Here is a 10,876-nt window from a genome sequence, read left to right as displayed (position 1 = left end):
TTCCTGAGTCTCAATATTCAAAGTTAAGTCTCACCATTAAATATATATATATATATGTGTGTGTGTGTATATATATATATATTGTGTGTGTGTGTGTGGCTGTTGCTGGGTCTTTGCAGTATCGCAGGCTTTTCTCTAGCTGAGGCAAGTGGGGGCTACCCCATAGTTGCAGTGCTCAGGCTTCTCATTGCGGTAGCTTCGCTTATGGGCTCTAGGTGTGTGGGTTTCAGTAGTTGCAGTGCTCTGGGCTCTAGAGTGCAGACTCGGTAGTTGTGGCACACGGGCTTAGTTGCTCCAAGGCACGTGGCATCTTCCCGGACCCGGGATCAAACCTATGTCTCTCTTATTGGCAGGTGCATTCTTAACCATGGAGCCACCAGGGAAGCCCTTAAGTCTCACCATTTAATGGGTGAGATGTGTCTTAAAGAATAGAAAGCAAAATCTATAGAAAAGTTTTAAGAAAATACATAAAATCAGAGAAATGCTATTTTGCTACTCAGGCCCTTCTAAGCTTGGCCCCAGGACCCTGGAGATCTGAGGGACTTGTTCAGGGCTATGATCCAGCTCTTTGCCTGGCCCAGGCTGAGGAGCTGGCAGATGTGGGAGCCACTGGCCTTGGCTGGGGGTCAGAGCTGCACCAGGGCTGTGGGTGGCATGAGAATTGCAGGGGGAGGGGGCAGCAGTACCCAGGGAGCTGGAGAAGGGAGAGACACAGGGGTAGCAGGAGGTCCCTTCCTCCCCTCTCCTCTGTCCCTGTGGTGAGGTCCTGCCCGGCAGCAGCATCCAAGAAAGACATTTTACTACACTTATAAACTTCTTTTCTTTAAAAAAAGAAAAACAAAACACTCAAATTAACTAGCTCGTAAGAGTTCCTCAAAAGCTTTTATTCTTTTTTTTGACCGGCACACTGCCTGGTACACCTGGTACACACTGCCTGGTATTGCCAAATAGGCATTCAAAAAAAAAATTTTTTTTTTAATAGGCAACTTATAACTCTGGGAAGACTTCATTTCAGTGTTTCCGAAAACATTCCTAGAAAGAGTTTACTCCCCTATGACTCTGGAGAACAGAGGTTTTGTCCTAATTTTTATAAGCTACCTCAGAGAAGACTGTGGAATAATTTGGATGAATACTTAAGTGTTTGGAAGGACAAGTTAAAAACTCCCAGAAATCTAAGAGTTATCTTAATTGCAGGGAAGATCGTGGCTTCTGCCACCCAGGGCAGCTTTGCAGAACACAGAGGACACAGAGAGTGTCTCAGTGTCCCTCCCTGACCAGGGGCCTCCGGTATATTTCTCCTGCTTGCTTCCTCTAAGACTTCTGGAGGAAGGCAGATCAAGAGAGAGGGACCATGAATTCTCCAAGTGGCCCAGGCCTCACGCACTAGCTTGGCCCAACCAGTGGTTTAACTACCGAGCATGTCACCCTGAAAGTACGTCCGACATTCGTCCCACCAAACAGACTAACAGAACCAGAATCAGGCATTCGGGACTGTCATCAAAGGAGTCACCTCCCTTCTTCCACTTAATGACCTGGGATTCTGTGTGCAGTAGACAGGAACAGAGCTTTTACAAATTAAATAACTTCCTTACCATACAATAAAACATCATGACATACAATTCTCTTTGGAAAGTCTTTCCCATTCTCAAAATTAACTTACAAAATTTTGTGCAAAAACACTGGCCTCAAATAAATAGGGGGAGAAAGTGGGAAAAGCAGAACTTTTGTGGTTGCTTTCGTTTTTTAAATTAAAAGTTAAAAAACACTGGCTGCACTTCAAAGTACTTGCAGGATGAGATTCATCAAGAAGGCTGTGAAAAACAGCCCTCTGGGTCAGAGCTGCATTTTTTCTTTTTTGGCTGTGCCTCACAGTATGCGGGATCTTAGTTCCCAGAATGGGGATTGAACCCGGGCCCCCAGCATTGGAAGCACAGAGTCTTAACCACTGGATGGCCAGGGAAGTCCCCCGGAGCTGCATTTTCAAGTGAGGTTTTTTTGGGTTCAAAATTCACTATGGATGCCTCCGCTGAGATCTCTCACCACGCCCTCTCGGACCAGCTTCAGAAGGAAACTGGTCTCTGTCGTCACATTGTGCATGGTCTGAAAGTTCATGGCAGCCATGCAGAGGTTGTCGAAGTAGTGCAAAGGGGTTCTGGGTTGGTTGAGGGCGTAGCTAAAGCCCGCCAAACTGACTTCATCGCACAGATGTGTGGCTAAGACGACGGCAATGACACCAATCGTGGGGACATTCTGCAAAGGAGAAGAGACAAAGAAAAAAGGTCTTAGCACAAGTCATTGCTTTCCAGGTTCGCTACATGCTATGCAAAGTAATGCAAATATGTACTCAGGACTGCAACTTTATATATCACACCATTTTACATATCATCCAATTCTAAAGTCTGACCTGCCATCCAAGTCAGGAATCTGGACTCTAAAACATGGTCTGTGATGTGAATTCTTTCTTCTTTTCTAAAGTATTTGTTTATTTATTTGGCTGCACTAGGTCTTAGTTGCAGCATGTAGGATCTAGTTCCCTGACCAGGGATTGAACCTGGGTCCCCTGCATGGTCTTCCCTGGTGGCTTAGATGGTAAAGCATCTGTCTACAATGCAGGAGACCTGGGTTGGGAAGATCCCCTGGAGAAGGAAATGGCAATCCACTCCAGTACTATTGCCTGGAAAATCCCATGGACAGAGGAGCCTGGTGGGCTACAGTCCATGGGGTCACAAAGAGTCGGACACGACTGAGCGACTTCACTTTCCTTTTACTTTCCCCTGCATTAGGAGCATGGAGTCTTAACCACTGGACCCCCAAGGAAGTCCCGATGTAAATTCTTTGAACATATCAGTGAAAGGCAGCCTGGCGGGTCCTTTAAGCACCAAGCTAAGAGGTATTCTTTCTAAAAGCTTCACCCACCAGCCCTACAAAGGATGACCATAATGGTGAATCAAACTCATGTCCTCTTTTACATGAGAAAAGTCCACATGGGCTGCTCTGGGATAAGTAGCCATAGCCCTTCTTGGGACGTGGATTTCGGAGCCCATCCTGTCCTGACTGGCTCCTGGCTCCATACAGCCTCTGCCTGAGAACAGAGGGGACTCAGAACCTGCCCTGTGAAGACTGTGTTCACCCCTTACCTGCAGGTTAAGGCCCCCATCTGTTTTCCCGGCAAATAACGTCCCTAGGTCATTTTCACATGTCCTGTTGCTCAGTCAATTTCTGCTTACTCTCTGATCAAGCAAGTACATTTTTAACCTCAAATTATGGGCTTTCACATTTGGGTTTTTGCCCCCTCAAATATACCCTTACTGGCTTTGGGCTAGAATGCCAAATGTCCAATTCTGAATTCTGACTGTATCGCAGTTCCCCCTTCATGTCCGACATCTTGCTGCTAGTACACCTGGAAGTGTGCCCTCTGAATTTCCAATACAGGTTGTAGATAAAGGTAACACACAGGGTGGCAGACAGGAATACAGAGAGCCCTCCTGGAGGCTACTGCCCATCTACTACTTGATATTCTTTTGCAGCTACTAACATATTCATCTGAGCGGAGTCTGTGGCTTCTACAAGCAACTGTCCTATTCTGTCAACTAGGACAACAGGGAACCCTTCAGAGTTCACAGATGAAGGTGGGATTCGGAAACATCCAGGGAGCCCACCATTCGGTAAAAACTGCTTCCTGGTCCCCAGTATGCCGTGTCGACCTCTCAAGTCAGCCTCCCTTATTATAAAGGAACTCAACAGTCATTTTGCAGGTTTGCAAACAGAAACCAAGGGAAATTGATCCATAGAAAGCCTGCCTCTGGCTTGGGCTTAGGACTCTCAGGTGGTGTCCTGTCCTCTCCAACTGCAGCCAGCGTGCACCCAGCAGGTCAAGAATTTGTTGTTGTTCAGTCACAGTCGCTAAGTTGTGTCCAGCTCTTTTGACTCCATGGACTGCAGCACACCAGGCTCCTCTATTCACTATCTCCTGGAGTTTGCCAAATTCATGTCTATTGAGTCAGTGATGCTATCTTAACTATCTCATTCTCGACTGTCCCCTTCTCCTCCTGTCTTCAATCTTTCCCAGCATCAGTTATCTTTTCCAATGAGTCAGCTCTTTGCCATCAGGTGGCAAAATATTGGAACTTCAGCATTAGTCCTTCCAATGAATATTCAGGGTTGATTTCCTTTAGGATTGACTGGTTTGATCTCCTTGCAGTCCAAGGGACTCTCAAGAGTCCTCTCTAGCACTACAATTAGAAAGCATCAATTTCAATAGGCTGTATTAATCCTTGGCTATTTGACCTTGGCTATGATGAACCACCTAGAATAGCCTTGCAGATTATCTCTAATTTCCTTATAATAAAAATTTTAGAGTCCTTCCCAATTTCCCTATTCATATTTTAAATTGATACATACATTGCCAAACTACCCTCCAGAAAAAGTGCCAACTTAAATTCTACCTACATTCCTGCCAAACAAGGACATTATCAAGCTTTTAAATCTCTTTTAAGAAAACATGCAAAAAATGTCATTGTAGCTTTAATTGCCTTTTATTTGATTACTGGTGAAATTGGACATTTTATCATCTATTCCTTGGCTAAATTAATTTCTTTTGTGAATGTCTGTTCAAATTCTTTTCCCATTTCTTTTTTGGCTCATTGTTTTCTTTTTGATTTAATAAGATCTTCCCTGGTGGCTCAGACGGTAAAGCATCTGCCTGTAATGTGGGAGACCCAGGTTTGATTGCTGGGTCGGGAAGATCCCCTGGAGAAGGAAATGGCAACCCATTCCAGTACTCTTGCCTGGAAAATTCCATGGATGGTGGAGCCTGGTAGGCTACAGCCAATGGGGTTACAAAGAGTCAGACACGACTGAGCAACTTCACTTTCACTTAATGTTTTGAGAGTATTTACTCCATTGTTTCTATGATAAATTTCCCCCCACTAACTTTGTTTCTGATACCCCTTTCTATTAGCAATTTCATATTTTATGTAATTAAATTTTTAAAGGTTATTTTTTAAATAAAATCGACCTGCAAACCAACAAATGAGCATTTGCCTGTGCTTAAAAAATACTATGGAGTAAAATAAAGTAAAAATACTCTATTAATACTATTAATAAAGAAACCAGGCCATTTAAAAGATACAGAAATCTAGGTATATTTATAGTGAAATCTCTTATAATTTAGTTTAAGAGTCTTGCTGCAGTATGTTATCTTTTTTTAGAATAACTGTTTTGTTAAAAGTGATGCCAACAGGTTAAAAATTGTAAGCCCACCTTCTGGGGGACCGCACGTGCTCTGCATAGGGGAAGCCAGCTAGAGCCAGAGACCTGACAGTCACTGGTAGGGGATGGGGCTGCTTTCCTCTGAGAGGGAAAAGGCACCTCAGATCCTGACCATGTTCCTGCAATGGCAGGAATCACGTGGCCCTCCTGGGCTCCCCATGGATGGAGGGCACAGCCCCCGAGGAAAACGGCAGCCTGTGAAGGGAACCACTTCCACCACGTGAACTGTTTCACCTGAGCTGGGTACCCAAGCCTGAGGCTGGAGCCAGAGTCAGATTCAGCTCTTACTGAAGATCCCCCCGAGAAGGAAAAGGCTCCCCACTCCAATATTCTCTCCTGGGAAATCCCATGGACAAAGGGAGGCTGTAGGCTACAGTCCATGAGATAACAAAGAGTCAAACACAACTTAGCAACTAAACAACAACATTCAGATACTTACTTTCCTTAACAACCACAGAATTCTTAATTTAAAATTTACACAGTTGTGTTAAATCATCTTTTTATTTAGAATTTGCTTCAAAGGGCAAATAGAAGCTGCTCATCTGTCTATTGGATGAGGACCCTCCGGGTCCAGTTCAGTGTTGCAAATTCCCTCCTGGATCAGTCCCACCTCCTAGGAGGTATCTCAGGCCCCTGGTGTGGGTAGCACAACCTTACATTAAAAAATTCCTTGCTCTCCCTTATATATAAATGCTTTGCTTAAAATTCTGTTTAAAAATGATTTCTACTGCTTTTACAAAAGTTTTATTTAGAGACACAGGAGGTGGCCCTAGTGGTAAAGAACCCACCTGCCAGTACAGGAAACCTAAGAGATGCAGGTTCGATCCCTGGGTTGGGAAGATCCTCTGGACAAGGAAATGGCAACCCACGCCAGTATTCTTGCCTGGAGAATCCCATGGACAGAGGAGCCTGGTGGGCTACAGTCCCTGGGGTCACAAAGAGTGGGACACAACTGAGGCGACTTAGGACGGATAGTTCTTTACATTATGAAGAAACAGGTGATAAAGGCATCTCCGACCAGAGCCACACAAGCTGACTGCAGGTAAAGAATCTACTGCAGTGAACCATCTGCAGCACAAAGGTTCTCAGAGTGGGCTGCAAAACAAAACTACCCAGGGAACTTTGAAAATCCCAGTGTACAGACCACAGCACAGACAGATGAATCGGAATGTTTGGGGTGTGGGACTCAGGCAGCAATGGAAAAAGCACTGCTCGAGAGCAGGGTTCCCCAAGCTTTTTGGCACCAGGGACCGGTTTTGTGGAAGACAGTTTTTCTACGAACCTGGGGGCTGGGGATGGTTTCGGGATGATTCAAGCATGTTACATTTATTGTGCACTTTATTTCTATTATTATTATACCGGCTCTACCTCATATCATCAGGCATTAGATTCTGGAGGTTGTGGACCCCTGATCTACAGAAATTGCCTATTTGCCATCACCTATGTATGCGTGCATGTGTGTGCTGTCGTGTCCAATTCTTTGTGACCCTACAGACTGCAGCCCATGAGGGTCCTCGAGAGTGATGATAAACGTCAATTTTCTCTTAAGTGGCTTGTAGTGCTCAAATGTAGACAACTTTTCTGGAGTCTTGGAGTAACTTTTTATGGATTCCTGGAATAAGAATACCTTAAATAACATCTCAGTGATCAAAGTGCTAACTATACTAAAGAGACGAACCACTGGGGGTGAAAGGATTAAACAATGGGGAGCCTCTAAGGTCAAGATGTCGAGAGGTAAACACACACGGAACATGATGAGGTGTCATCTTTGGAAGATCTTCCTGGGTCTACAGCTGACCCTAACTGAAAGGCATATAGACGGCTCCTTTCCAACACAAAGAGGAACAGTTATGTATCAGCAGTTACAAAAATACCTTATCGCGGCCCCAGAACCTCGACTGAGGCTCTGAGTATTGAAGGATATCAAAGGCAGTCTCTTTGATAATAACTGGATTCAAAATCCTGAACTGTTTCGGCTGTAGTGGGATTTTTTCCGCCACCTGCTTCCAAAAGAAGAGCCGCACCCAAAATGGCTAAGGAAAGAGAGCAAGCAATCATTAGGGGGAGTTAATCAAGTTATCAGAGGAGGAGGAGAATGTGGCCCCTGCTAATGAGGGCAAAGCTGTGGGTGTGGCCCCACATGGGTTTGTGTTCTGCATTCTGTGGCAAAATCACAGAGCCATGCAACGGTAAGGATCTGATTCAGGAAGGTGGCACTGGACAAGGAAAGGAACTGCAGAAGCAACTCTTATCAGTTTGGGGAAAGAAGTTCTTAAGGTAATAGCCTCAGATGGTAGGTCTTTTCAGGATCCAAAGCCATCATTTTGTCCAGGGAAGATCAAGCAAATAGATTCAGTTTGAGGCCCACTTGTGCTCAGGCCCCACCACGCCCCTGCCCCCAGCCACTTATTCCACTTCCTGTCTGGTGTTATCTCTTGTCTGACTATAAATCATTTCATATGCGCTCCATCTTTCAACTAGAAAAACTACCCAGAGGAAATCCAGAGGACCCCAATAAATTTTGGAGACACAAATTCTCCATCATGTGAAGCTTCTCTAAAGAGTTTGATATGTCCTATTAATTTTACAGTTAGCCAGATTGTACAAATGCATATAAATGCACACACACTCCTTAAAAGTTGACCTCTAAAATTTATTTCAACATAATGGAGGGGGCCTCATAAAGTAGGGTGATAAATTACTGTAAAGACAAACAAAAGGAATACCGAGCCAGGGCCATCTCATCCACATCTGCCCTTTTGGAACGCTGTGAATTGACTCCAACAAGAGAACCACCAATCAAAGCATTTTTGGAGACTCTCTTTGAAAAGACCCCTCAGAGAATTTATGGATATTCTTCTGAGCAGCCTTGATAATAATTTATACTCATGCACATAAGTCTAATTTCTGACAAAAGCCAGAAGCCATGTAAATTCAAGTCTGGTAAATCAGCTGGGTGGTCAACCTCAATCATAGCAATTTTGGTCCCATGCTTTTTATTTCCACTAAGTAATGATACCGGTTTCCATGTGTGACTTGGGTTCTGAAAGCAATTTCCCAAGGGGAGTTCTGAGGGGCTTCAACAAAAGGAGTAGCTATTTGAAAGACAACACAAAAGCACGAATGTTAACTTGAAAAACAAAAAACAAAAAACCCTATAATTCCAGTTAGAGAGTCCTTCACTTTTTACAAAGGCACATCTGATGGGTGAATTTCTAGTGCTTACCAGGGTTTCATTTTTGACCATTGCCTGAAGCCAGTTGAAGTCAACACTCTTAAATAAAACAGCAACAAACAAGTCACTGGAATAATATTCAAGGTCAGACAGAGGTGCACCTTCTGGATAAGTCATCCTTATAGTAGTTTTATTGCCAACATGCTCCGAATATCCTTCAACAGGTGCGTTGTTTAACCTATTAAAGTAAAAAGGACAAAGATAAACTGACATTAACTGCTTAATCACGTGCAAAATTCCTGCAGCATGTTTTCCACATTTTTTAAGGACTGGGAATGAGGGTATGGCTGGGGGTAGGGTGCCTCCCCTCCAGCAGCCCCATCATCCCTCAGCTCTGCCCTTTCCAGGTGTTGATGAGCGAAGTCTTCAGTCTCCGAACTAGCAACATCCGCCTGGATCCAATCTATGAATGACAAGCAATTCCATCCAGTCCTGCCATGTTAAGCCAACCTAAACACATTACACCGTGTGTGTTCTCTGGGCACTAGTAATGTTTCCTTGAAAGCTTTCCATTGTGCTTGGCTATTAGTGGTCCTTGCCAGAATTTCAAAAAGATAATCAGAAAAGAAAACCTAGAAACCGCAGCAAAGCAGACACAAACCATAGTTACACAGACAGGGTTGCGCCCAAGGAGGGCACTGGGCCCAAGTGCAAAGTGAAGTGAAAGTCGTTCAGTTGTGTCCAACTCTTTGCAACCCCATGGACTATAGCCTATCAGGCTCCTCTGTCCAGGGTATTCTCCAAGCAAGAATACTGGAGTGGGTTGCCATTCCCTTCTCCAGGGGATCTTCCCAACCGAGGGATTGAACTAGGGTCTCCTGCATGACAGGCAGATTCTTCACTCGCTAAGCTACCAGGGTGCAACCTGGTCTTAAATTAAAGCAGGAATTTGGGGTACTGACCACTGTTAGATCGATGGAAGCTTTGCCAATGTGGACAGTCTGGGGGAAACATTAAGAATTCTTTTTAAAGCAGTATCACTCACCCAGGTACATAGTTTTGAAATCTCAAGAAAAGTCTGTTTGGTCTTTTCCCTGTATTATCACATCTGTATAAACCTTTCTTTTCCATTCTACTTCTACTTCTACTTCCTCTTCTAGATCTCAGATACCTAAGTCCTGGATTATTAAAAGATATTATTAGACATGACAACTAAATGCAGAGTATGATCCTGGACCAGTTATACTCTTTTTCTTTTCCTTTATTTAAAAAAAAAATTTTGGCTGTACTGTGAGGCATGTGGGATCTTAGTTCCCCAACCTGGGACTGAACCCGTGTCCCCTGCAGTGGAAGTGTAGAGTCTTAACAACTGGACTGCAAGGGAAATCCCTCCTTTCTTTTTAAATAATGGACACTATTGGAATAACTGGTGAAATCTGAATAAGGATTGTAAATAAGTCTCTCCTGCATCAGTGTTAATCTCCTTATTCTGAATATAATCTTGTAGTTCTATAACAGAATGTCCTTGTTCTCAGGAAATGCACACTGAAGTATTTAGGTGTAAAGAAGGAGCTTGAAATTTGCAACTAACTCTCAAAGGGTTCAGAAAAGAATAATAAAATATAAAGAGAGAAAATTATAAAGCCAGTGTGATCAAGTGTTATCAGCTGGGGAATCTGGGAAAAGGGGAGCTCTTTGTATGACTCTGGCAACTTTTCTGTTAATTGTAGAACTGCTTTAAACCTGAAAGTTACCCACCAAAAATTTTTCAACTGATTTCCGTTACAATCTGGCTAAGTCTCCCTCCTTAGTCCCCAGTGCTCCATGGTTCCCAGTGCCTATGCATGACGTTCATGCCTCCCAGTCTGGCCCCACCATCACTGGTCATCGAGCCAGCCCCTGTCCCCTCTTTCATTCTCCTCCTGCCAGGCAGGGCTCCTCACCCAGATTTCCCTGCCCCCTTTCTTCAAGGTCAAATCCCATCTTTCTTTTAGGGGCTGTGAACAATGTTGGGGTGAGAGGCGATGAAACTGCTGTTTCTGGGTGCTTCCTGTGAGCCAGACACTGTCACATGCTCTGAATATTCTCATTTTTTGTTTCTTTTTAAAAATTTTTAATTAATTAATTTTTACTTATTTATTGGGCTGCTCCAGGTCTTAGCTGTGACATGTAGGATCTAGTTCCCTGACCAGGGAGCAAACCTGGGACCCCCGGATTGGAAGTGCAGAGTCTCAGCCACTGGACCACCAGGGAAGTCCCTGAAGACTCTCATTCTTTGCTGAAGCCGTCTCATTAGCCAAATCCCACCTTTCCTCAAGGTCAGCTCAAGGCCGCCCTTCTCTTCCACAGTACCTCTCCTCTGGCCAGAGCGTGCACCCCAGTTTCTCACTTTGTCTCCTCCCGTATCCCACTCGTGTACCGTTAAGATGG

At 44.2% G+C, this 10,876-nt stretch overlaps 1 protein-coding gene across 3 annotated transcripts in view; it reads right to left on the bottom strand.

Annotated features, from left to right (window-relative positions):
• Positions 1-388: 388 nt before the first annotated feature.
• ST3GAL5 (ST3 beta-galactoside alpha-2,3-sialyltransferase 5) overlaps positions 389-10,876 on the bottom strand; it is a 57,126-nt gene continuing 46,638 nt past the window's right edge. For 2 of the 3 annotated variants that reach the window (XM_055540329.1, XM_055540330.1), the window contains exons 5-7: positions 8,498-8,684; positions 7,146-7,304; positions 389-2,250 (exon numbers count right to left, since the gene is read on the bottom strand). In XM_055540329.1, coding sequence (XP_055396304.1) covers positions 2,002-2,250; positions 7,146-7,304; positions 8,498-8,684 — 595 coding nt within the window. In that variant the 3' untranslated portion in view covers positions 389-2,001. The remainder of the gene's footprint in view (positions 2,251-7,145; positions 7,305-8,497; positions 8,685-10,876) is intronic. The other variant, XM_055540331.1, reaches the window with a different exon arrangement.

The sequence above is a fragment of the Bubalus kerabau genome, chromosome 11 (assembly GCF_029407905.1).
Source record: "Bubalus kerabau isolate K-KA32 ecotype Philippines breed swamp buffalo chromosome 11, PCC_UOA_SB_1v2, whole genome shotgun sequence".
Taxonomy (NCBI): Eukaryota; Metazoa; Chordata; class Mammalia; order Artiodactyla; family Bovidae; genus Bubalus; species Bubalus kerabau.
This window is presented reverse-complemented; position numbering and strand designations above follow the sequence as displayed.